This window comes from Camelina sativa, chromosome 9 (genome assembly GCF_000633955.1).
Source record: "Camelina sativa cultivar DH55 chromosome 9, Cs, whole genome shotgun sequence".
Taxonomy (NCBI): domain Eukaryota; kingdom Viridiplantae; phylum Streptophyta; class Magnoliopsida; order Brassicales; family Brassicaceae; genus Camelina; species Camelina sativa.
The window spans coordinates 28,129,279-28,154,438 of NC_025693.1; the positions used below are offsets into that span (position 1 = coordinate 28,129,279).

At 38.9% G+C, this 25,160-nt stretch overlaps 6 protein-coding genes across 6 annotated transcripts; 4 read left to right on the top strand and 2 right to left on the bottom strand.

Annotated features, from left to right (window-relative positions):
* Window positions 54–3,224, bottom strand: LOC104712693 (pentatricopeptide repeat-containing protein At1g71210; the record flags this gene model as incomplete). The annotated part of the gene is made up of 1 exon (XM_010429646.2): window positions 54–3,224. A coding segment is annotated over one exon (2,724 nt), but the record flags the coding sequence as incomplete, so codon positions are not given.
* Window positions 3,259–13,477, top strand: LOC104712694 (UDP-glucose:glycoprotein glucosyltransferase). Its single transcript, XM_010429647.2, has 37 exons — window positions 3,259–3,475; window positions 3,574–3,930; window positions 4,018–4,171; window positions 4,390–4,561; window positions 4,675–4,748; window positions 4,971–5,067; window positions 5,146–5,258; window positions 5,353–5,468; window positions 5,780–5,837; window positions 6,080–6,232; window positions 6,352–6,450; window positions 6,534–6,686; window positions 6,907–6,975; window positions 7,105–7,193; window positions 7,325–7,487; window positions 7,696–7,833; window positions 7,934–8,039; window positions 8,140–8,234; window positions 8,339–8,451; window positions 8,568–8,778; window positions 8,895–8,963; window positions 9,089–9,234; window positions 9,523–9,624; window positions 9,713–9,860; window positions 10,134–10,190; window positions 10,292–10,422; window positions 10,578–10,666; window positions 10,744–11,096; window positions 11,195–11,281; window positions 11,408–11,472; window positions 11,668–11,770; window positions 11,907–12,065; window positions 12,154–12,294; window positions 12,378–12,421; window positions 12,500–12,614; window positions 12,830–12,982; window positions 13,088–13,477. The coding sequence occupies exons 1-37, from the start codon at window positions 3,330–3,332 to the stop codon at window positions 13,277–13,279; spliced, it is 4,830 nt and encodes a 1,609-aa protein (XP_010427949.1). The 5' UTR covers window positions 3,259–3,329; the 3' UTR covers window positions 13,280–13,477.
* LOC104712695 (COP9 signalosome complex subunit 5a-like) lies at window positions 13,619–15,709 on the top strand. The gene is made up of 6 exons (XM_010429648.2): window positions 13,619–14,165; window positions 14,342–14,623; window positions 14,698–14,845; window positions 14,959–15,044; window positions 15,298–15,375; window positions 15,463–15,709. The coding sequence occupies exons 1-6, from the start codon at window positions 13,779–13,781 to the stop codon at window positions 15,553–15,555; spliced, it is 1,074 nt and encodes a 357-aa protein (XP_010427950.1). The 5' UTR covers window positions 13,619–13,778; the 3' UTR covers window positions 15,556–15,709.
* Window positions 16,210–20,636, top strand: LOC104712696. The gene is made up of 11 exons (XM_019229415.1): window positions 16,210–16,521; window positions 16,631–16,877; window positions 16,968–17,115; window positions 17,271–17,378; window positions 17,576–17,739; window positions 17,838–18,003; window positions 18,265–18,401; window positions 18,510–19,197; window positions 19,403–19,515; window positions 19,694–19,949; window positions 20,138–20,636. The coding sequence occupies exons 1-11, from the start codon at window positions 16,320–16,322 to the stop codon at window positions 20,411–20,413; spliced, it is 2,505 nt and encodes an 834-aa protein (XP_019084960.1). The 5' UTR covers window positions 16,210–16,319; the 3' UTR covers window positions 20,414–20,636.
* On the top strand, window positions 20,965–23,242 carry LOC104712699 (GDSL esterase/lipase At1g71250). The gene is made up of 5 exons (XM_010429651.2): window positions 20,965–21,264; window positions 21,360–21,487; window positions 22,206–22,448; window positions 22,532–22,787; window positions 22,877–23,242. Exons 1-5 carry the CDS (start codon window positions 20,991–20,993, stop codon window positions 23,098–23,100), a joined length of 1,125 nt encoding a protein of 374 aa, XP_010427953.1. The 5' UTR covers window positions 20,965–20,990; the 3' UTR covers window positions 23,101–23,242.
* Window positions 23,211–25,015, bottom strand: LOC104712697 (single-stranded DNA-binding protein WHY2, mitochondrial-like). Its single transcript, XM_010429650.2, has 8 exons — window positions 24,917–25,015; window positions 24,709–24,827; window positions 24,529–24,632; window positions 24,331–24,423; window positions 24,140–24,234; window positions 23,976–24,049; window positions 23,680–23,768; window positions 23,211–23,493 (listed from the first exon to the last, which is right to left on the bottom strand). Exons 1-8 carry the CDS (start codon window positions 24,946–24,948, stop codon window positions 23,368–23,370), a joined length of 732 nt encoding a protein of 243 aa, XP_010427952.1. The 5' UTR covers window positions 24,949–25,015; the 3' UTR covers window positions 23,211–23,367.

The window sequence follows — 25,160 nt, forward strand, 5'->3', positions numbered from 1 at the left end:
GTCAATAAGAGAGTGCTTTTATATCAAATTTTATATGAAAATTAGAAAGACTATTAAATAAAATACCAAAGTATTTGTTATTATTTCTTTAACAAAAAAAATTATAACTTAATAAACAAATGTAATACAAACACAAATAATTCGAAACCAAGGTGGGTGAGCACCATTTAAGTTTCTTTAACAACAAATGAAGGATATGACAAAATTGTTGAAATCTCTCTCTTGAGTTGTGTGTTTCTCTACTAGGAAAGACTACTACCAAATTGTGTACATGATGTAGATCTGAAGCTGATACTACCCAATTCTGTAACTGCCTCTAATGACACATTTGTAATACAGAGACAAGAAAGCTTTCTGCAAGTTATGGCTTTCTCACTCACCTGTTATCGATGATCCAATTCCCAAAACAGAAACTGAATCCAAAAAATCAATTAACTGAGAGATTCTTCCCTTTATTCTCTATTCAACAATTCTGACCTCTCCATGACAGTACTTTTTCATCATTCACGTTGCCTCTCTCTGCTATTCCAACCATTTCTCCCTAAGCTTGACTGCAAATTCCGTCTCTCTAGTATGCGGTCAGCCCGTTCAAGGATACTGTCAGTCCGCTCATTAGGCTCATACCCTCTCCGACATATTCTTTCAACCATCTCATATGCATCTTCCGCTTGGTTCATCACAATCATTCTCAACAGCATATTGTACGTGTATATATCAAGTGTATAGCATTTCTCTATAACTTCATCTAACCGCTTCAGTTGTACTTCCATATCGATGCGTCCCGAAAATAATCCTATCAACTCACCAAGTGACTTCATCTCAGGGATCTTTTCTTCTACATCTCTCATCCGTGTCCAGGCTTCATACACCCCTTTGCTCTTCATTGCGTTATGCAAAAGGACATTACCGATGAAAGCTGTAATACGGCGCCCGCTTTTCCTAAAATCATTGACTAATCCAACTGCCTCCTCATACCTTTCTTCGTTGCACAACTTTTGTATGTTTAGTTCGTAACATTCGATACTAGGCCGCAGTCCTTCACCCTTCATTTCTTCCAAGAAATGCATCGCATCATCCAATCTATTTGCTTTACAGAGGCCAACAATCATAACATGGTAAAGTCTGTTTTTGATCTCACCTTTTTCACGAAGGTCATGGAAAAAGTGAAGAGCATCGGCCATTTTCTCATTTTTAAGATAACTCTGAAGCATGAGAATGTTTGAATCTAGTGTCGGCTTCATCCCATCTCTATCCATCATATCATACACTAGTCTTGCAAGTTTTGGTTTCCCTGCAAACCCAGCTCCTTCGATGAATAAGTTGTAGGCCTGAACTTTGTGTTCCCAAAGTGACAACTGGAACATTAGCAAAGTATTAAAAAAGTTTTTTTCACCACTTTCCATCTCACAAACACATCGAATAACATTTCGAAAGAGAGTACGGATCGGGGTGTAGCCCTTTTCCTGCATCCTGATGATAAGTTCAGCAGCTATGTCTCCCCTCATTATTGTGATTGAGCCGTATATCAAGTTGATGAACATTTTGAAGGAGGTATCTACACCACTTCTATTGAATAACTCATTAATCATAAGAGCGTCCTCCACTTTCCCAACATTGCAAAGAGCTGATATAATATTGCCACCAGCTATACGTTTAGGCAATAAGTCCTGTTCTGCGGCAGCAATAACCAGCTCCTTTGCCATGTCAGGCTTCCCCTTCCAACACAAGGCATTGGTAAGTGTACTAAAAGTCTTTCCTCCAAGAAAATGCCCTCGGTCCATCGCCCCCTTCAAGACATCATAAGCTTGCTCAACACTTCCATTGGCGCAAAGGGTATGAATCAGATAGTTGTAAGACGTGGCAGTAGGAGCAAAGCCAATTTCTGACCTCGACCTGTATAACTCGAGGGCTTCATCTACAAATCCGGCTTTGCAAAAGAAGCACAAAGCTGCATTCATCGTTTTCTTGTTAGGTGAAACTCCACGTACCATCATCTCCGTCAGGATATCATACACACCATCAAGATCATTCTCCTTCAAAAGTTGAAAGACCAAAGAGTTATACCTGAAAACTTCGAGTTCACAACCTTCTAAAGGACTAATTTTCTGCAAGAAATCCGCAGTGTTATTCAACAATCCAGCTTTCATAAGAGCCTTAATCCAAATGTTATAAGCACGGTCCATATCCACTGTTCCCACCACTTTGATATCATCTAACAACTTAGTAGCTTCCTGAAACTTCCGTTTGGAACACAGAGCATCGACCAAAATACCTAAACCAGAACCGCATCCATCAGGATCATTGGGGAGCAAATCTCGGATATAACCTTCAGCATCATCAAGTTTCCCTTGCTTACACAACTTCTTCACCATAATGGAACGCGTGACAGCACACACAAAGCCACGCACAGAGATCTGATCAAAGATGACATCAACCGTATCAAAACACTTCTCTTCAACAAGTGCATTCAGAAGCACATGATACCCAAACGAATCCAAATCCAAACCTCGAAACCTCATGTTACCAAAATGCTGAAGAGCTATATCAGTACGACCAGCAACAGCATATCCCACAACGAGAGCATCACATAGACGAAGCGAATGACGGTAACCTTCAGAGCCAACACTTCGATCCAAGAAGTCAATCATAAGAGTCACGAGCTTAGCACCACGAAGGATCTTGAAGATAGCGTGAAAAGTAGCACGCGTGTGATGAAACCCAGGCTGACGAGCAGCCCAATCGAAGAATTTGAGACAAGAGAGGATATCGTAACGAGTATGTGAAAGCACGTCGAGTACGAATTTCTCAGTGAGACGGAGACGGAGATTGGAGAGGTGAAGGTAGAAAGCTCTGTCGTCTCCATCGCTAGATGGAGTTCGAAGGATATCAAAGATTCGATCGATTAACTGGTGGCTCTGATTCACATCTCGTTGCTTAAACCAGTCTTTCCACTCGCGGACTAGGAAATCTCCGGGAGTGATTGAAGAAGAAGAAGAAGAAGCTCTAGAGGAGAACGGAATAGGAAAAGAGATAGCGTCCACTTTGTTACCGGAACTGTAGTTTCTGAACGACGACGCAGAGAGCGATAGTATCCTCCGCCTGAGGAGCATCCCTTCGCATGATCTCGACGGTGACGCAACCAAAACCGAAGGCCACCAAAAAACTCGTAAAACCCTAACTTTTGTGAGCCAGTCAGTGATCGCCACGTTAGACTCGATGTCGTGGCTTTTGTTGGTTAATTACGAAAATGTCCTTTTTCTGAGTTAGTGAGAAATATTGGCTTCCCCGGCTTTGTTTCTGGTTTGCTTCTCTTCTCCGTCGTGGAAAAGATGGGGACCAATCTGAGATCTTGGCTTTATCTCATTCTTCTCTTTTTCGTCATCGTCGGCGTCAACGCTCAGAATCGGAGACCTAAGAATGTTCAGGTGGCTGTTAAGGCTAAGTGGCAGGGTACTCCTCTTCTCCTCGAGGCTGGGTAATGTCATTGTTGTTGACATTTCTTACTTTTTTGTTACTGATCTTTGCGAATTCGACAGTGAAATCTGAATTTGTTGTTGTTGTTGTTGTGAACAGAGAGTTGATTTCGAAAGAATCGAAGCAGTTGTTTTGGGAGTTCACTGATGCGTGGCTTGGTTCCGATGGAGATGATGATGATACTGATTGCAAATCAGCTAGAGATTGTCTTCTTAAGATATCTAAACAAGCTTCGACTCTGTTAGCTCAACCAGTGGCTTCTCTTTTCCATTTCTCACTTACTTTGAGATCTGCCTCGCCTAGGCTTGTGCTTTACCGTCAATTAGCTGACGAGTCTCTCTCTTCTTTCCCTCACGGCGATGATCCTTCTGCGACTGGTTGCTGTTGGGTTGATACTGGCTCCTCCCTCTTTTATGATGTTGCAGATCTCCAATCCTGGCTCGGCTCTTCCCCTGCGTATGCGTTGACTTCTTCTTTTGTTTTTTCCCGTTTTGGTTAAAATCACAATTTGTTCCTTCTAAGCTGCATTTCGTTGGGTTCTAGTGCTGGAGACGCGGTTCAGGGGCCTGAGCTCTTCGATTTTGATCACGTTCATTTTGATTCAAGAGCTGGAAGCCCAGTTGCCGTTCTCTATGGTGCAGTTGGGACTGATTGCTTTAGGAAATTTCACCTCTCGCTTGCTAAAGCAGCCAAAGAGGTCTGTCTCTTTTTTCTGGAAACTTGTCCTTGATTGTTGAGAAAACGTATTTTGTTATTGGGGTAGAAAAGGAAGGCTTTACCTTGAGCTCGTGGCATGAGTTTGATAATTTTTGTCGTATGGGGTTCAACATCAGGCTCTATTGTCCAGGGATCCCATTTCTTAGTGTCTTTCTGCTTTTGTTGTGTGCATGCTAATCAAGCCTTGGTTTCCTACAGGGAAAAGTTACTTATGTTGTTAGACCAGTATTACCTTTGGGCTGTGAAGGCAAAACCAGACCCTGCGGTGCCATTGGGGCAAAAGATAATGTTAGCTTAGCTGGCTATGGTGTGGAGCTTGCTTTAAAGAACATGGAGTATAAGGCAATGGATGATAGTGCTATAAAGAAAGGTTAGTGATAAATACTGAGTTATTCATTTCGCCTCCCGAATAGTGAAAGTAGAAGCCTATTATTATTCAGTATTTATTTGCTATCCTTTAATTGTTTCTGCTATGAGTTTCAGGTATCACTCTTGAAGATCCAAGGACTGAAGATCTTAGTCAAGATGTTAGGGGCTTTATATTCTCAAAAATCCTGGTATGTTGAATTTGGAAAATAACCGGAGTAATGTATACATATATGGAAACCATTTCTTTCAAAATATCACTTCATTGATTTTGCATGCTCGCAAAATAAGTATATGTTTGTTGATGCGAGATGGACAAATATACGAGAGGAATGATGGAAAGAGGTTTTTTTTGTAGCAGTTTGTTCAATTTCTTTAGGGTAATCATTAAGGTCAGTGCTCCTCTTTTGCAGGACAGGAAACCTGAGCTACGATCAGAAGTCATGGCTTTTAGGGATTATCTCCTATCATCAACAGTGTCAGACACGCTTGATGTTTGGGAGCTCAAAGGTAGATCTGCATCCTGAATGTTGGCTTGGTTATGATAGAAATTAATCAAGTGTTTCCTATTTTACCTTTGTTCAACAGATTTAGGACACCAAACAGCGCAGAGAATAGTCCATGCCTCTGATCCCCTGCAGTCTATGCAAGAAATTAATCAAAACTTCCCTAGTGTAGTATCTTCATTATCTCGCATGAAGGTATGTTATTGTCTTTGATGCTGTGTTTACACTGCTGGTTGAATTTTTTTCTTGTGGTTTCTTTTATTTTAGATATGTATGGTTAATCGTGCAGCTGAATGAATCAATCAAAGATGAGATACTTTCAAACCAGAGAATGGTTCCCCCTGGCAAGGCTTTGTTGGCTCTGAATGGTGCCCTGTTGAACATCGAAGATATGGATCTATACATGTAATACCTTTTTGCACATTGTGTTACTTTGCCTTGGTCTGGGCATATTTTAGTGCAATCCATGATCCATGAGGAGACTTTTCTTTTATGGTTTAGCAAGCTGAAATTCTGATGTTTTTTTCTCATTTGGCTCTCTTCCCCAAGCCCATTTTTGCTTGAGTACACGACCAGACCTAGTTTCCCGTCTTTCTATTCACTTGCATTTGATATCAGATTGCATTGAATCGCTTTTCATTTAGATTTCCGTTTTACCCTTTTCAAAAGGTAGCATGCCTAAATTGTTACTCCGGTTGCCATTATTCTGTTTGTAGGTTGATGGATTTGGCTCATCAGGAATTGTCCCTGGCCAACCAATTTTCGAAGCTTAAGGTACTCCTGTAATAATAGACCGAAATTTTATGATTTAGTGTTTCATTTTTCTGTTTTTCTGGAGATCTTGGACATACATCCCAATTCTTGTGAAATAAAAAGTAAAGTTGTAGTTTATATAACATGGAAGAAAAACTGGAACTATACAAATTGTTTTTATTTTTCTTCCTGTCTATTCAGGACATTAAACTATGATTAGTCTTGAACATATGGTTGTTCTAACATGTTTATGCAACTATCAGATACCTGATGGATCCATACGGAAACTTCTACTAACTACCCCTCTCCCTGAGCCGGATTCATATCGGGTTGATTTCCGTTCCGTGCATGTTAACTATCTCAACAATCTGGAAGAGGATGATATGTACAAGCGTTGGAGGAGTAATCTTAACGAGGTAACTAGTGCAGCTGCATCTTCACCATAAGTGAGGATACATATGATTTAATTGTAAGCAAGGTGCCATTTGGAAAATAATATCTCTAACGGCCTGTGTTTCTCTCACCTTGTAATAAGATTTTGATGCCTGCTTTCCCTGGGCAACTACGTTACATCCGAAAGAACCTATTCCATGCAGTTTATGTCATTGATCCAGCAACTGCCTGCGGTCTTGAGGTAAGTCTTATATCTGCCCTTTCCCGGCATTGCTGTCCCTTTATCCCTTTTCCCTTGAGCTGACTATTGTTGGATCTTTACAGTCCATTGACACTCTCAGATCTTTGTATGAAAATCAAGTCCCTGTGAGATTTGGGGTGATTTTATATTCCACTCAATTAATCAAGACAATCGAGGAGAATGGTGGTCAAATCCCATCTTCTGATGCCCAAGTTAAAGAGGACATATCCACTATGGTATTCACTGTTTAGAATATAAATTGACTGTTTATCGTTTTTCCCAATTTTGAACTTTTTTGCCAGCAATAAGAAGCTTTTTCAGGGGGGTTAAGAAATTTCATGTTTATCATTTGCCCAAGTTAAAGAGGACATATTATGTTCATTTTTTTGTTTTTTTTTTTTGCTGAGGGGTAAAACTAAGAATGGATTATTTTCTGATGAAAAACTCCCTTTGCAGGTTATACGTCTTTTTTTGTACATCAAGGAGCACCATGGGATTCAAACAGCTTTTCAGTTCTTGGGCAATGTAATAGACATTAAAAATTTACACCAAACTCACCGTTAGAAGTGTCTTGAAACAATTATTTGTCATTTTCTGCTGTAACTTCAAGTATCCAAGAACGTTAGTTGCTAACATCTTCAGGTTGGTTCACAGATAAACACACTAAGGACTGAATCTGCTGATTCTTCCGAGGAGGACATTGAACAGGAGCACGTCGATGGAGCATTTGTTGAGACAATTCTGTAAGTACTATGTATATTTAGAATCATTATTCTACGATCGTAGATCTATATTATTTTCTATCTCCAATTCTCCATAGAAAATTTGGATTGTGTATCTTAGCGCTCCTAAAGTTGGGTCTTTTATATTCTAGACCAAAGGTTAAATCACCCCCACAGGATATGTTGCTGAAACTGCAACAAGAGCACACTTTGAAAGAAGCATCTGAAGCAAGCTCCATGTTTGTATTTAAGCTGGGTCTGGCTAAATTGAAGTGTTCCTTTTTGATGAATGGCCTTGTCTTCGATTCTGTTGAGGTACTTTTGTGCATCTTTTTTAATTTGTTGAGGTTCTCAGATTTTGGTAGCTTATTGCAAGCATGTATCTGATTCAATATTATAATTGTACATGCAAACCTTTTTTTGACTTTTTAATCTGCATAGTAAGAGCTTTTCATATTCTACGGCTGTGATTTTCTTAAGTCTATTGAAAATTGGTTCATGAAGCTACCCCTTGTCTTTCCAGGAAGAAACTCTTTTGAATGCCATGAATGATGAGCTTCCTAAGATACAAGAACAAGTTTATTACGGCCAGATAGAATCCCATACTAATGTTTTGGACAAATTGCTTTCAGAAAGTGGTCTTAGCCGTTACAATCCACAGGTAGGGAATTTCACTGGCAGCATATCTTGTAATATGCTTATGTGTTTCTTCATTACTAATTCCAAGAAGTGTCTGCCTCTCGTATTTGCATTGTTTGTAGATTATTAGTGGAGGAAAGAACAAACCAAGATTTGTGTCACTGGCTTCATCTACTAGGGAAGGGGAATCTATGTTGAATGATGTTAACTACTTGCATTCACCTGAAAGTAACAACAAATTGATATAGTCAACAGCTTCTGTCCATATCCCAAATGTGTTATCTTCTTAGGAAAACTCACTTAATATATATCTTTATGACAATTCCAGCTTCAGATGATGTAAAGTACGTAACTCATCTCCTTGCTGCTGATGTCGCAACAAAGAAAGGAATGAAATTGTTACATGAAGGAGTCCGTTACCTGGTTAGTTGATGTATTATAGCTTTATGTCTCGTTCTTTACACTCTTTTCCTCGACCTTAAGTTGGATCCGCACATGGTATTGATGTTTCTTACATTTTCATTCAGATTGGAGGTTCCAAAAGTGCTCGTCTTGGAGTCTTATTTAGTAGCAGCCAGAATGCTGACCCAAATAGCCTTCTGTTTATAAAGTTTTTCGAAAAAACTGCTTCGTCATTTAGGTATGTGAGTTTTTGTCTTACATGTGATAGGTAATGTGTTCTCGATGATACTTTTGTTTGTGTTATTTCCTTACCTTCATCTCTGCTTGTTATGTTTGTTATCTAATTATTTGCAGTCATAAGGAAAAGGTGCTCTACTTCTTGGATAAACTATGCTTGTTTTACGAGCGTGAATATCTGTTAAAAACATCAGTGGAATCAGCTAGCTCCCAAATGTTCGTTGATAAAGTCGCTGAGCTTGCTGAGGAGTATGGGCTATCTTCTAAGGCCTACCGATCTTGTCTCGCTGAATCGTTGGATGAACAATTACTTCAACGTTTGACAAAGGTATGCTGCTTTCAAAAAATTCGAATATGCATGAAAGAATGTCGATACAAGAATCATCAGTTTTCTGTAAAAAAGCAATGGTGTTAACAATGGTTTTGTTTATAATTGTTATGCAGGTCGCCAAATTCGTGTCTTGGGAACTTGGGCTTGAATCTGATGCAAATGCAATTATTTCAAATGGAAGGGTGTGTGTAAACCAACTTTTATCCTTTCCCGTAATTATAAAGATTGCTTAAATATATTTACGTACTCTTAGTGTTAGTTCTTATATTTATGAACCTTCATCACATTCAATTATATATTTGACTAGGTGATATTTCCTGTCGATGAGAGGACATTTTTGGGCCAAGATTTAAATCTTCTCGAGTCAATGGAGTTCAATCAAAGAGTAAAGCCTGTTCAAGAAATTATTGAAGGCATTGAATGGCAGGAAGTTGATCCCGATTTGCTGACAAGGTCTCTTGTTTTATGCTATAACTGTTTCTCCTTGTCTGCCAATTGCCAAACCAAAAAAAGAAATTTTTTAGTCGTAATGCTTTTCCTCCAAGTTCTTGGCGAGCAAAGCTTCTTTAGCTGCACATTTCTACAATTCTGTTCTTCTAGATATGGCTCTTTCTGGTTATTTTTGTTGGCTTTATTCGCTCTTTAGACTGACGTTTCTTCTCATATTTTCTTCTTCAAGGAGAGATGTATGTTTTGACAATAGCTGATAAAATATTGTTTTTCCTTTTGTCGCACTTGCAGTAAGTATTTTAGCGATGTCTTCATGTTTGTGTCATCTGCAATGGCAACACGGGATCGTAGTTCTGAAAGTGCACGGTTTGAGGTGTTGAATTCAGAATACAGGTATGTATATTGGCTTTGCTAGTATTTACTTTTCTTTTCATTTTCTTAGGATTAAGACTCAGCAACTAAGATATCCATTTGTGTGTAGTGCGGTTTTGCTAGGAAATGAAAATGCAACTATACACATTGATGCTGTTATCGATCCTTTGAGCCCCACTGGTCAAAAACTAGCATCACTTCTTCAAGTTCTACAGAAACATGTTCAGACGAGCATGAGGATTGTTCTGAATCCCATGGTGAGTAAAACATATACTGCTTACATTATTGTTTAGAGTACATAATTATTGTCCTAAGCACCTAGATGTTCTAAGGGCTTACTCTTCTGGCCTTTATTATGGTTACTGATACTCTTGCTGAGATCGATATCTTCATGATATAATCGCTGCCTTACTGATGTGGTTTATTATGGGTATTTTTCATGTGCATTCTGTTTCAGTAGTAGTTATTTCTTTTTGGAAGATACATATTGTTCATGTGTCTGACCTAGAGTTCTTATTTCTTATTGGCAGAGTTCCCTTGTGGACATTCCTTTGAAGAATTACTACAGATATGTCTTACCTAATACGGTATGTTATTTAAAAAGATCTTCATAAAATTATATGACGGTCTGGTATTTTGTCCATATTCTCTGATCAAATATTGATTCTGCTTTGTATCTTTTTTTCAGGACGATTACAGCAGTACAGGCTTTGACGTAGATGGGCCTAAGGCATTTTTTGCAAATATGCCATTGTCTAAGACACTTACCATGAATCTTGACGTTCCAGAGCCATGGCTTGTTGAACCAGTAATTGCCATGTATGGTATTTTCCCCTGAAATAAGAAAATGTGACTATGCTAGTCTTTTTGGCTTGAAATATTTTTAAGGCATTTGCTTGTTTAGTTCACTTATATTTGCTTATGCCTGACGTTTTGCTATTTTTTTTTTCTCTTCTGGATTTGTCCTTGTCCAGCCATGATCTTGATAATATTTTGCTTGAGAACCTGGGAGATACCACTACACTGCAGGCAGTTTTTGAGGTTGAATCTCTTGTTCTTACAGGTTAGCTTTTCTATACTTATTATAAAACGCTGGATGAATTTGTTCATGCTATTATTATTAACATAACTCTTGCACAGGTCATTGCGCAGAAAAAGATCATGAGGCTCCTCGTGGCCTTCAGCTGATTCTGGGAACCAAAAATAAACCGCATTTGGTTGATACCCTTGTAATGGCCAATTTGGGTTATTGGCAGATGAAAGTATCCCCTGGGGTTTGGTATTTACAACTTGCTCCGGGTAGAAGTTCTGAACTATACGTTTTGAAAGGAGGAAATGACGGGAGTCAAGATCAATCCTCGCTGAAACGTATTACTATCGATGATCTGCGTGGTAAAGTTGTTCATCTAGAAGTAGTTAAGAGAAAGGGTAAGGAGCATGAGAAGTTGCTAGTTCCTTCTGACGATGATGATGGTGTGCAACAAAACAGTGAAGTAAGTGCTTCTTTACTAGAATAGAAGATATACATAAAAAACTATGGGTCCTTAAAAATCCTGGTTATTTATTCTCTGATGACGCTCTATTGTTTTAGCGACGAAGCTGGAACTCAAATTTCTTGAAATGGGCGTCTGGTTTCGTTGGTGGTCGTCAACAATCAATGAAGGGAGATTCCAAAAAAGTGAGTATCTAGACTAACTTGTATGATTGTTGTAAACCTGTTTCATCTCAATTCTGTTTGATTCTAACATGTGGGCTACCTTTGCAACAATATTAATCTTGTTATATCTATCTATCATCTTTTCAGGAGCATGAGAAGGGTGGACGACAAGAGAAAACGATAAATATTTTCTCCATCGCTTCAGGGCATTTGTAAGAGCTATCATTTTTTATCACTTTTAAGTGCATCATTCATGCATATGAAAAGAAAATAATGTATAGTATATCTATGTCTGTATGTGGATATTCGTGTCAGAAGAGTTTTAAGTATATTATGTGAACAAAAAAGTTTAATATATATTTTTTGGTATCGCTTCCTTTCTGATGCCGAGGCACTGCTTATGACAGATACGAGCGTTTCCTTAAGATCATGATTCTCAGTGTTTTGAAGAACACCAATCGTCCTGTAAAATTCTGGTTTATTAAGAATTATCTTTCTCCTCAGTTTAAGGTTGGTTCCTTTTTTCTTTGGGTACGCTTAAGATTGTCGTCTGTGTCTATTTATGTCTTCTTATCTCTAGATGCAAATTTATCTATAGTTTTTCAACCACTTTTAACTTAATGTGTATCACATTCTACTCTTGCAGGATGTAATTCCACATATGGCACAAGAATACAACTTTGAGTATGAGCTGATTACTTACAAATGGCCTACCTGGTTGCATAAACAGAAAGAAAAGCAACGAATTATTTGGGCCTACAAAATTCTTTTCCTTGATGTTATATTTCCACTGTCATTGGAAAAGGTACATATGATCATATATCTTCATTTCTTTCTTGCGATTTTGATGCTTGCAAGATGCCACTACAAGGAATTCGACATGTATTCTGTAGGTTATATTTGTCGACGCAGATCAAATTATAAGGACAGACATGGGAGAACTGTATGATATGGATATTAAAGGAAGACCTCTTGCGTATACTCCTTTTTGTGACAACAACAGGGAAATGGATGGATATCGATTTTGGAGACAGGTTAACACATTAATCTGTTTTTTTTTTGCCTGTAGAAGTAATTTGGTTTCCTTACCCTTTACATTCTCGATTACTTTGAACAGGGTTTCTGGAAAGAACATTTACGTGGTAGGCCATACCATATCAGGTAAACAAACTAACTTCACTTGAACCTCAGTAAGTTGTTGCTTTTCCCATCCTTGATGTGCCTAGTATCTATCTGCAGTGCTCTGTACGTTGTTGACTTGGTTAAGTTCCGAGAGACAGCGGCAGGAGATAATCTAAGAGTATTCTATGAGACGCTTAGCAAGGATCCAAACAGTTTGTCCAACCTAGATCAGGCAAGTTGTACAATATGGTACTCTATGCTTAGGGCTGTAACTTTTCTTTGATGGTCACACTATCATTTTTCTTTGTTTGAAAGCCTTTCAATTTCACTCTTATCATCACACCATGTTCTGAATCTTTAGAACATTCTACTACTGGTTTTGACTTATCTTTTCAAGTTCTGTGTTCAAACTTGTTGATGGCATGGCATTATCTTATATTGTTTCAGGATCTTCCTAATTATGCTCAGCATACTGTTCCTATATTTTCACTTCCCCAAGAGTGGCTGTGGTGTGAATCTTGGTGTGGAAACGCCACAAAATCCAAGGCGAGAACAATCGATCTTTGCAACAATCCCATGACAAAGGAACCAAAGCTTCAGGTAAACGATGACTATTCCAAAGCTCCCTAAGAAAATGATTTTTTTTTTTCACATCTACCACACTCATAAAGTCATCGTTTGTTTAAATGTGGTGTTCTTCTGCAGGGTGCAAGAAGAATCGTAACTGAATGGCCTGATCTTGATCTCGAGGCACGGAAATTTACAGCAAAAATCTTGGGTGAAGATGTGGAACTCAACGAGCCAGTAGCCGCTGCTACAGAGAAACCTAACCCTCCTCCATCAAATGACATCTCTGAAGATTCAGAACAAGACTTGGAATCTAAAGCAGAACTGTAAATGCATGTTCCTGAAAAAGTTTCAAAAGAGGAGAAGATAAAAACATGAATCATGGCTATTTTGCAATTGCTAGATACGGTTTCTAGTTTTGTAGTTGCAGTTTCGTAGACAGACATCTCTCAGCAAAAACTAGACAGAAGATAAAGTCGAACCTATGGAGAAGAGAATAATATAAGTATAATGTTTTACGTAATACTACATCAATAACTTTGAAACCGAACCGAGATTCAAATTAACATTGGATTTGAATTGAACCAAGCCTAAACCAACAAAAACACCGAACCGAGATTCAAATTAACATTTGTCAGTGTGTCTGTATAAAAAAGCCACGTGTTCTTGGAGCAAAGCAACTTTGGAGTTTGGACACAGTTTTCAATTCACAGCAAGTTGGATCGATCACACTCATCAGTCTCCATCTTCATCAATTTGATTCTTCAAATTCTTGAATCTTCCATCGATTAAAACCCTAGATTTCTGCAATTGAGAGTGAATTAAAAAGATGGAGGGTTCGTCGACGATGATGGCAAGGAAGACATGGGAACTGGAGAACAACATTATAACAGTAGACCAACCTGATTCAAATGACACTATTTTCTACTACGACGATACTGCGCAGAGTAGGTTCCAGCAGGAGAAACCATGGGCTAATGATCCTCACTACTTCAAGCGAGTTAAGATCTCAGCGCTCGCTCTTCTTAAGATGGTGGTCCACGCTCGCTCTGGTGGCAATATTGAAATCATGGGTCTTATGCAAGGTAAGACCGATGGTGATGCTATCATTGTTATGGATGCTTTTGCTTTGCCTGTGGAAGGTACTGAGACTAGGGTTAATGCTCAGGCTGATGCTTATGAGTACATGGTTGAGTATTCTCAGACCAACAAGCTCGTAAGTGCGTCTCATCCTAGCTACTTTGATTCCATCTGTTGTAGTTGAATTGAATGGTCTAGGGATTTATGTTCGTATGGGTTTCAAGAAGCTGCAAAGTTTTGATTTTTTTTTGCTACCGTTTTAAGTATCTACAAGTCAGAACAGTTTGATTGATTAACTTCACTTATATAAAGGCTGGGCGGTTGGAGAATGTTGTTGGATGGTATCACTCCCACCCTGGCTATGGATGCTGGCTCTCGGGTATTGACGTTTCTACACAGAGGCTTAACCAACAGTATCAAGAGCCTTTTTTAGCTGTTGTTATTGATCCAACAAGGACTGCTTCAGCTGGTAAAGTTGAGATTGGAGCATTCAGAACATATTCAGAAGGATATAAGCCTCCAGATGAACCTATTTCCGAGTATCAGACTATTCCTCTTAATAAGATCGAGGACTTTGGTGTTCACTGCAAACAGGTATTACACTTGTATCATCTAGATCTTGATTTTTTCTCTTTGGAAGCTCCCAACATGACTTTTGGTTCTGGCAGTACTATTCATTGGATATCACTTATTTCAAGTCATCTCTTGATAGTCACCTTCTGGATCTCTTATGGAACAAGTACTGGGTGAATACTCTGTCTTCTTCCCCACTGCTGGGCAGTGCAGACTATGTTGCTGGACAAATATCAGACTTAGGTAAACCTTTTTGATATGGCCTAAGAGAAAAATATCATTTTCTCTCTCTCTCTAGTCATGGTCTGCATCAAAGGTCATGTGTTCTAATCGTTTTTTTATTTTTAAAATTGAAGCTGAGAAGCTTGAGCAAGCGGAGAGTCATCTGAATCATTCTCGCTTTGGAGGAATTGTTCCATCATCCCTTCATAGGAAAAAAGAGGTATGTGCAAGTTGTTCATCAAATATTAATTGCTCTGCCTTTCACATCCCTCTTCTCTGGGGTTTTGTCTCTAGAACTTCTATATATAGCTACTAAGATGATAGCTCTTCAACTTTTCTGGTTATTGGTGGTGATTTGTTTAGTTGAGAGGAGAAAATGTTGTCGAAGTTTGAACAGATAAAAATAGAACATTGGAGAATGTTATGTCTTTCGTTAAAGATCTTGCTTGACGTGTGTTCTGGATCATTTTCAGGATGAGTCACAACTAACTAAGATAACTAGGGATAGCTCAAAGATAACTGTGGAACAGGTCCATGGACTAATGTCTCAGGTGAGTAAATCTTGAAACGTAGTGGTGTTATAGCTTTCCCTTAAGATTCATGGATCTCACAGATTCAAATCCGTCAATTTTGTGTAGGTGATCAAAGATGTATTATTCAACTCAGTGCGTCAGTCCAACAACAAATCTCCCAATGAATTGTCGGATACAGAGCCTATGATTACATCTTGAAGTTGTTCTTCTTTCGGTCTCTAGTTTTGGATCTAGCCATCGTTTGTTGTTATGTAGTTGTCATTTCATGTGTGGTTTTTTATTCTGTTGTGTAAAGAGTTAAGGCAAATGAGAACGAATTAAGTAATACAGAAGAAAATCTAGTCATTCACAATCAAAATCTCCGTTGTTCACTTTTCTTCTTAGTTCTTATACTCGATAATTCGTACTGCTCTCTTCTCCCCAATTCCCTCCCTTTGTTTTTGTTTAGCTTAGAGGCAAGGCAAGAATAATAACTTACAGCTTTCAAACACTAGTCAGTGCCATGTATAAAATGACATCACTTCTACACATGACATCACTTTTACGCATGACATCACTTCTACACAAGATATATCAGGAGCCATTTAGAGCTGTTGATATTGATACCACAAGGACTGTTTCAGCTAAAATAACAGTGAGAGCGGTCCATTCAGACATTTGTAGCTGTTGATATTGATCTCACAAGGACTGTTTTAGCTTAAATAAGTTTGAGAGTGGTACCATTCAGAATGAATTAAATTGAATAATAATACATAGAATTGGATTAAGGAACCGTCGACATGGTTTGGTTTGATATTTATATGAGAATAAAGACATAAAAGACGAAACCAGAAAGAAAGCAATAATTTAAGACTTCTAAAACAAAACAACAAAAGTAAAGTGGTGCGTGGTGGTGTTTTGCCACGGTACGCCTCTTCTCTCCAAAGCAAAGTTTTTTTTTTTTTTCAGCAACAGAAACAGAAATGGCGCAGAGAGTGGGAGGATTGAAAAGAGTGAAACTTTCATCAGCAACTCCAGATTTTCCAATTGTTTTCCGTTTGGATGATGAAGGAGCTCGTGTTCATCGACGTTACTCTTTCTTGAGAAATTGTTCTTCTAATCGAAAGCCTAGACTCCGAATTGTTGTTGCCCAGAAGAAATGGAAACTGAACGATATCGACCCAAGTAAGTCCTTCTTCGAATTCGGCTTCTTGTACGAATCTTTTGGAACACAAAAATTGAGAATTTATAAAGTCTCTGTTTTTGTTTGTTTGGTGTTCTTCTTGTATGACAGATGCGGTGCAAGAACGATTTAGTCGGTGGGTGTCTAAATCTCAGAAGCTTTTGAGTGATGTAACCTCTCCGTTGAAGAAGAAAGGTCAGAGTCTTAAGGTTGAGATTGAGGATCAACATGATGTTGAAGACTTGGAGGAGCTTCTTACAGTTGAACAAACTGTTCTAAGTGATACACCTAAAGGATCTCTTTCTTTTGATGCTATTATCTCCATCGAGCAGTTCAGCAGNAGTGAGAATCAATTTAAGTAAAACAAACAGAATCATTGAATCATCTTCTGACTTGTTGTTGCTGCAAAAGTATTCATTTTTATTTGACCCTTTTATATATATGGCAGGATGAATGGGATAACTGGGAAGAAGATGCAAGATATATTTGAAACACTTGTTCCTCCAGCTTTATCTACAGATGCTCGATACCTTGTGGAATATTGCTGTTTCAGGTTTTTATCTAGGGACAGCTCAGAGTTTCATCCGTCTCTCAAGGTATCTTTGAGTTTAAACGAATTATCTCTTTAGGTTTTAGCTTCAGGATTTGGAGAGTTCTTAAACCCATTTAAAAGAAGATAAACCAAAATGTCTTTCTTTGACGTTACATCTTTTATTGGTTTTATGAACAGTTAAAGCATGTTTCTTTGTAGGAACCTGCATTCCAGAGACTAATTTTCATCACAATGCTTGCGTGGTCTAATCCATACTGCAAAGGAAGAAATGCACGCAATGATGCCTCAGAGAGACCTTTGTTTCAGGTATTTCTTAGACCTTTGATTTCTTTTGGCTTTTTATGAGGACAAAAGTAATTTATTCCAGAAAGGAGTCTTATTGTTGCTCTGAAGGTTGGTAGTGGTAATAGTTGTATAACAAACAAAGTTTGTGAATTCAGATAGTTTTCTGCTCTTTGGGAAACTATGATTGAAATGCTGATGAAAGGTTACTGGTGTTGAAGGGACGGTTTGTTGGGGAAGAGGCGTTTGTTCGTATTGCTCCTGCAATTTCAGGCTTGGCTGATAGGGCTACTGTACATAACCTTTTCAAAGCTCTATCTGCTGCCACTGATCAAAAAGGCATTTCTTTGGAGACTTGGCTATCTTACATCCAGGAACTTGTCAAGTGAGTATGACATTTGCATTAATAACTTATCTTTTTGATAAATAAACATGAAGCCAACGTTGGTTTCCTAGCTGAGTATCTTTCCATTGTCAGAACAGAATACACGAAGGACGAAAGTCACACCAGACTACAGTCCTTCGGCAATTGTCATTGGAGAGACTTTTATGCATGGCCTCTAACAGGAAAGTGCCTGTTTTAAAGTGGGAGAATAACGTTGCTTGGCCTGGAAAACTGACTTTAACTGATAAAGCTCTCTATTTTGAGGTATATGTAGCTCTTTATTTTCAAAGTCCTCTGGAGGGAGGGAACGAGCAAACACTGTTTTATATTTACTTTAAGAAATAAAGAACACTTCAATTTTACATATACATTGCATAGATATGTCATGTTAGCTGGAACTAGTTGTTTGATTTAAACTTTGTGAACCCATCTCTTACTGGGCTGTTCTTTTGATGTTGAAATGAGAACTCTTCTCATGGAAATATTCTTTTCGTTTCAAGGTGTTTGAATTGTTTTCATTTTCAGCCAGTTGACATAAAGGGAAGCAAAGGGGTCTTGAGACTTGATCTCACAGGGGACAAGTCAACCGTGGAGAAAGCAAAAGTGGGGCCTCTGGGGTTTTCTCTCTTTGATTCTGCAGTTTCTGTTTCGTCCGGCCCCGGGTGAGTTCATATATTCACCTAACTGATGTGGTTCAAATGTCTCTCATACAGTGCCATATGTCTGGGTGGTCGTTTACCAATATGCTAACCTGTAAAATGTTCATTTAGGTTGGCCACTTGGGTTCTGGAGTTTGTTGACCTAGGAGGTGAACTTAGACGAGATGTTTGGCATGCAATTATTAGTGAAGTTATAGCATTGCACACATTTCTACGAGAATTTGGGCCGGACGAGGATGATGAATCGCTGTATCAGGTGTTTGGTGCAAAGAAGGGCAAGGAAAAGGCAATTGCAAGTGCATCTAACTGTATTGCAAGACTTCAAGCTCTTCAGTATATGCGGAATTTGCCAGATGATCCTATCAAACTAGTTCAGTTCTCCTTTCTTCAACAAGTAGCTTATGGTGATATCGTGTGTCAAACTTTAGCTGTAAATTTTTGGGGTGGACCACTGTTGACAAAAGTTGCAGACACAGCCTACAAACGAGGTAATATAGCCAGGGCTTCCAGAGAGTCCAATGAAAGTTTTGATAGCGCGTCTGATCTAGATGGAAGTGTCTACTTGAAAAGGTGGATGAGATCTCCATCTTGGGGTTCGACTGCATCCATCAACTTTTGGAAAAACTCTTCGTTAAGACAAGGCTTAGTTCTAAGCAAACACCTTGCGGTTGCTGATCTGACACTTGTAGAGAGAGCAGCAGAAACATGTAGACAAAAATACAAGGTGGTAGAAAAAACTCAAGCCACAATCAATGCTGCAACCATCAAAGGGATACCTAGTAACATTGATCTCTTTAAGGTAACACTTTTTCTCCATTAATATACAAATAGTGTTTCGGAGGGTTTCCTATTTCGTTATGTTTAGACAACTTTCAACTCTTGTGTGCAATGCACTCGGTTTTTTTAGTAACTTTTTTTCATTACCCTGCAAATTATTTTACAAAAAGTAAAATTAGTGGAGACTGACAAAATGTTGTTCCTCTACTCTTGCTTTTCTCTCCCAGGAACTCATTCTACCACTGAGTATAACTGCCACAAAGTTTGAGAAACTCAGGCGCTGGGAGGAGCCTTACATGACGGTCTCTTTTCTAGCATTTTCATCAACGATAATATTCAGGTTGGTTTAACACCTAGACATGTGATACTATGAAACCATGTACCTCATGCGCGTTGCATTCAGAATGATCCTTAGGTTTAAGACTTGTAGTCGCATGCCGAGAAGTCTTATTATCATTGCTACTTTAAGTTGCTTAGTAATGATCTGATACCACTGAGGATACTTTTCTGCGCCTCAGGAACCTTCTGCAGTACGTTTTCCCTGTGTCTTTGATATTTTTGGCAACTGGGATGCTTACATTGAAGGGACTCAGACGACAAGGCCGTCTTGGAAGATTGTTTGGAATAGTTACCATTCGAGATCAGCCTTCTTCAAATACTATTCAAAAAATTATTGCTGTCAAAGACGCCATGCAAGATCTGGAGAGCTACCTCCAAAAGATGAATGTAGTGCTTCTAAAACTAAGGACAGTTGTACTATCTGGCCATCCTCAGGTATGTTCTATTAACTGGATCAAGTTTTAAAGCGTTTTATTGACATGCCTTCTTCTCTCTCTTACTAAGTAATTTTGGGATTGGGACAAGAATCATTTTGATTTTTTTTGGCATTGATAGTGGTCTTGATAGATAACTATTATGTGGTGTTATATAACCTGGTTTACATGATTTGAATATTTTTTCAGATAACTACTGAGGTAGCACTGGTTTTGCTATCCATTGCGACGGTTCTTGTAATTTTCCCTTTCAAGTACGTTCTAGCTTTTGTTCTCTACGATCAATTTACTCGGGAGCTTGAGTTCCGGAAAGAAATGGTCAAGAAATTTAATGCTTTCTTGCGAGAACGTTGGGAGATGGTACCAGCAGCTCCTGTCATTGTTTTACCGTTTGTAAATGAAGAGTCTACACCAGCAACTAAGGATAACAAGCAGCTCAGAAAACAAACACAGAGTGGTGATTGATAAAAAGTGCCAAATCTGTATTTCTAGTGGCATGTGCATGTTCTTAGGTACACTAGAAGCTCAACAAGGAACAATCCTAGGAGCACCAAATATTAAATATAGTTGATGATGATTATTAAATGTATATGAGTACAGAGCCCTATAGATGTTAGTTATTTGTTCATCTCTTATCCCACTACAAAACTACTGTCCAACATGTAAAATATTTTTCTCACATTTCTTACTCTTGATCTCCAAAATTTGTCAGCCTTCGGAGATTTAATATGATTGGCGTGGCAACTCTATCCTTTACAGTCTCAGATAAACCTTCTGCTCACTATTTTCTTGATCTTTATCCGAAGAGGGTGAGCAATTCCGTCATGGTCATGTCTCCTTGTGTAATTTTCTAGTCTCTTCTCATAAAACTTCATGCATGATGCAAGCTTTTTGACTCGCTATGCAAGCAGCCGAAATGTGAGAGAGAGAGCCGTTACAAGTTGAATCAGAAATTCCGGAAGTTAACTCCTTTGAGTCACATGCAACATGTTTTTCTTAGGGCCTTTATATAACAATATTCCCATAACACAAGCTAATTAACATGAACATAGACGGAGAGAAGATGAAAGTGCATATTGGAGGATATGTGTTGATACTTGCCGTGATGGCTTCTGTTATGTTACAGAAGCCTGAGTTGGTCACCGGGCAAGCTAGAGTTCCGGCTATGTTTGTACTTGGAGACTCGTTGGTCGACTCTGGGAACAACAACTTTCTCCAGTCTGTAGCTCGAGCCAACTACCTCCCTTATGGCATCGACTTGAACTTCCGTCCTACTGGCAGATTTAGCAATGGCTTGACTTTCATTGATCTTCTAGGTAAGATTTAACTTCATTTTGGTAAAAGATTCATTAGGCTGTTTTTAGTATTCTCTTTATCTTACTCTAAAACACCAACTATTCTGTGAAAACAGCTCAGTTGTTAGGAATTCCATCGCCTCCTGTCTTTGCGGATCCAACTACATCAGGCAATAGAATCCTTCAAGGAGTAAATCACGCGTCTGCAGCTGCTGGCATCCTCGATGAATCAGGCTACCACTATGTATATTTTTTTAAAGTTTTGTGTCTATCACTTTTAGTTAAAAGATATGACAAGTGTTAAAATGGATAGAGGAATGATGGTGTGGTGTGCAGGGGGCAAGATTCACCCTGAGCCAGCAAATGGTGAATCTAGAGACAACACTGAGCCAATTGAGAACGATGATGAGTCCCCAAAACTTTACGGACTACTTAGCAAGATCGCTTGTGGTTCTCGTTTTTGGAAGTAATGACTATATCAACAACTACCTTCTGCCTGATCTATACTCCTCCAGCATCAGATACAGACCGGCTGACTTTGCCAATCTACTTCTCAGTCAATACGCNCTACCTCCCTTATGGCATCGACTTGAACTTCCGTCCTACTGGCAGATTTAGCAATGGCTTGACTTTCATTGATCTTCTAGGTAAGATTTAACTTCATTTTGGTAAAAGATTCATTAGGCTGTTTTTAGTATTCTCTTTATCTTACTCTAAAACACCAACTATTCTGTGAAAACAGCTCAGTTGTTAGGAATTCCATCGCCTCCTGTCTTTGCGGATCCAACTACATCAGGCAATAGAATCCTTCAAGGAGTAAATCACGCGTCTGCAGCTGCTGGCATCCTCGATGAATCAGGCTACCACTATGTATATTTTTTTAAAGTTTTGTGTCTATCACTTTTAGTTAAAAGATATGACAAGTGTTAAAATGGATAGAGGAATGATGGTGTGGTGTGCAGGGGGCAAGATTCACCCTGAGCCAGCAAATGGTGAATCTAGAGACAACACTGAGCCAATTGAGAACGATGATGAGTCCCCAAAACTTTACGGACTACTTAGCAAGATCGCTTGTGGTTCTCGTTTTTGGAAGTAATGACTATATCAACAACTACCTTCTGCCTGATCTATACTCCTCCAGCATCAGATACAGACCGGCTGACTTTGCCAATCTACTTCTCAGTCAATACGCTCGCCAACTTCTTGTACGTTACGTCAAACCTTCGTATGGGTATTATCCTTTAATCAATCTTCTAATCAGTTCTAATAATCTTTTGAATCTGTGTAGACTCTGTACAGCCTAGGTCTAAGAAAAATATTTATACCTGGAGTAGCACCACTAGGCTGCATACCAAACCAACGAGCCACCGGTGCTGGACCACCTGGGAGATGCGTTGACAGTGTGAATCAGATCCTAGGCACATTTAACGAAGGGCTGAAGTCACTTGTTGACCAGCTGAACCAGCGATCACCTGGAGCCATCTTTGTATATGGAAACACATATAGCGCAATTGGTGACATCTTAAACAACCCAGCTGCTTACGGTAAACCTCCCCTCTTAGATTATATGGCTGTTAAAAAGGAGTTTCTTCTATGCTTTCTACTCTGATCAAACAAGGTTTATATGGTACAGGATTCAGCGTAGTGGACAGGGCTTGTTGCGGGATTGGGAGGAACCAAGGACAGATCACATGTCTGCCAATGCAGAATCCTTGTCCTAACAGGAGTCAGTATGTCTTTTGGGATGCATTCCATCCTACTCAGACTGCTAATTCCATTCTGGCTAGACGAGCCTTCTATGGCCCACCTTCTGATGCATATCCTGTCAATGTTCAACAGATGACACTCCTTCGCTAGTTTCTTTTTGTTATTGTGTTTCTAGGTCTTGAAGTTTGTATGATATGATGGTTGAATCTGTCTAAGTATAAAGCTGAAACCAAAATGCTTTTACTGCAAAATAAAATATGTGCTAATGAAAACGGGCAGAAGCCCTATATGATTAGAAGTCTTAAAAGAGGATATGTTAGATTCAAAAACAAAGCATGCCGATTTTTGTGTGCACCAAATTCCACAAAAAAGAACATGTGCATTGCCAATTTACTCCGTTCCTACTACTCTATCAGTTCATTTATCCCACTCCTGCTCAATATGCTGAGGACCAGTCGTTAGATGTTGTGAAGTAGTCTTCTGCGTTCCAGTACCAACTTGATCTATTACGCGATCCCAACCCATGATGTGTGGAAGGGCAAACTGCACAAAATACAAAATCTGATTAAGAGACAATTACAATATCCTTTCCTTAAATAATAAATACTTGATCCAGATTCATGTGCTAAAAACTGACAGGATAGCAATGCTCTTTGTTTTTTGGTTCTCGAACTGATATATAATAGTAACAGAACAGAGAAAATGCAGAATTAAATAATCTCATCTTACACTAAAAGCTGTCTTCATCACTGCAAATTCAGCTGTTGTGACAGGAACCACAAAACGGTCATTGGTATTGAGGATGTTATTGACAACGCCTGCAACAAACCGCAGAAGCTAAGTATTTTCTTATAAAGAAAGCCATTTCCTGCGGACAACTGTTATCGCCATACTACAAAACTAAAACAAGTGCAAGCTTCTAAATTTACCAAAGAGAAAGCTCTCGTAACTAGCTATTTCAGTAGGATACAGACTGATGATCCATATCACTAGTAATATTAATATTGATAGATTAGAATCCTTACTCAATGAGAAGAAGTAGCCGCTACCATCCGCGTGGGGCTTAATTGACAATGTCTTCCTGACTTGACCAGCATTACTGAGGAGTCAAAAACATGTGTCAGTCAGCACATGAAAATGCTGATTTCAGCAGTAAAAAATCATGTATTGAAGCAAAAAACAAACAAACCTTGACTTCATGGAAGGGTCATGGAAAAACTCAGAGCTGTCTTTGGAACCCATGCTAATCAAGGATCCAACTTCCGTAGGTGACAAAGAAAACAACTGCAATGATGTATATAGCAAACAAAAATCAATTTATCAGACAAGAAAGAACACAAGTGAAGAAGATAAGAGAGAGAGAGAGCAAAAGATTAAAACCTGTTTCTGTCCCCCATCGTACTTACGCTCACCAATAGAAGGCATAAAAGTCATCCTCAAAGATCCACGACGCTCTATCCGAAGGTTTCCTGACTAAAATTGTACCCACAGTAAAGTAATGAGAACCTAAAAGCCTTAGGAAACACACACAAAACTAAAAAACAGAAATGGGTTTTTGTTTTGTTTTTGGGGGCATACATCGATTTCGGTGAAAGTGGGGAGAACAGGTTCAACAGAGAGAGCAGCTTTGCCCTTGAAAATAGCATAAGGTGCGAACACTCGACCACTAGGCTTTGCAGCATCTTTTTGAATCAAGCAAAACAAATTAGGGAAACCACACTTTATAATAGACTAAACGGAACAAACCAAAGCTCATACCTTTTTGACCAGAGAAGCCACCTCTAGATGGAGAAGAATCTGACCAGCTTGCAAAACCACGCAACGTCGTAGCTCTCACTTTCTCTTCCAAGAGTGACTTATGCTGGTCGCAAAGGCTCCTGCTTTGGGAAAAAAAATCAAACAAACCCAGATCAGAGATGGGTTCTAAAGTGTGAATTTCTTGAGAAAAACGAGGAATTAGGGTAACCTGGAGAGCAAAGTGCGAGCTTGCTTCATCATCTTCTTCTACACAATTCCGAGAGAAACGACGAGTACAAAGTGTCACTTTAGGGGTTTCTTCTGAGGTTTTATGATTTGTATCATCAATACGGGTTTTTAACGGGCGACCCATATTTTAACCCGTTTCCTATAATTTTATCTTTTAACGGCCCATGGTGACCCAAAAAAAACAATCTTTTAATAGCCCAATGGGCTTTTCTGTTGAATTAGGA

Excerpts from the sequence above, each read along its gene's own strand:
- LOC104712694 (XM_010429647.2), top strand. The coding sequence starts at position 3,330 with ATGGGGACCAATCTGAGATCTTGGCTTTATCTCATTCTTCTCTTTTTC. Across the intron at positions 8,040-8,139 it reads CTACTTGCATTCACCTGAAA|CTTCAGATGATGTAAAGTAC; the intron begins GTAACAACAAAT and ends TGACAATTCCAG. Across the intron at positions 9,235-9,522 it reads GATCCCGATTTGCTGACAAG|TAAGTATTTTAGCGATGTCT; the intron begins GTCTCTTGTTTT and ends TCGCACTTGCAG.
- LOC104712695 (XM_010429648.2), top strand. The coding sequence starts at position 13,779 with ATGGAGGGTTCGTCGACGATGATGGCAAGGAAGACATGGGAACTGGAG. Across the intron at positions 14,846-14,958 it reads TGGACAAATATCAGACTTAG|CTGAGAAGCTTGAGCAAGCG; the intron begins GTAAACCTTTTT and ends TTAAAATTGAAG. Across the intron at positions 15,045-15,297 it reads CCCTTCATAGGAAAAAAGAG|GATGAGTCACAACTAACTAA; the intron begins GTATGTGCAAGT and ends GATCATTTTCAG.
- LOC104712699 (XM_010429651.2), top strand. The coding sequence starts at position 20,991 with ATGAACATAGACGGAGAGAAGATGAAAGTGCATATTGGAGGATATGTG. Across the intron at positions 21,488-22,205 it reads ATGAATCAGGCTACCACTAT|GGGGCAAGATTCACCCTGAG; the intron begins GTATATTTTTTT and ends TGTGGTGTGCAG. Across the intron at positions 22,788-22,876 it reads AAACAACCCAGCTGCTTACG|GATTCAGCGTAGTGGACAGG; the intron begins GTAAACCTCCCC and ends TATATGGTACAG.
- LOC104712697 (XM_010429650.2), bottom strand. The coding sequence starts at position 24,948 with ATGATGAAGCAAGCTCGCACTTTGCTCTCCAG. Across the intron at positions 24,050-24,139 it reads GACCCTTCCATGAAGTCAAG|TAATGCTGGTCAAGTCAGGA; the intron begins GTTTGTTTGTTT and ends TTGACTCCTCAG. Across the intron at positions 23,769-23,975 it reads CGGCTACTTCTTCTCATTGA|GCGTTGTCAATAACATCCTC; the intron begins GTAAGGATTCTA and ends GGTTTGTTGCAG.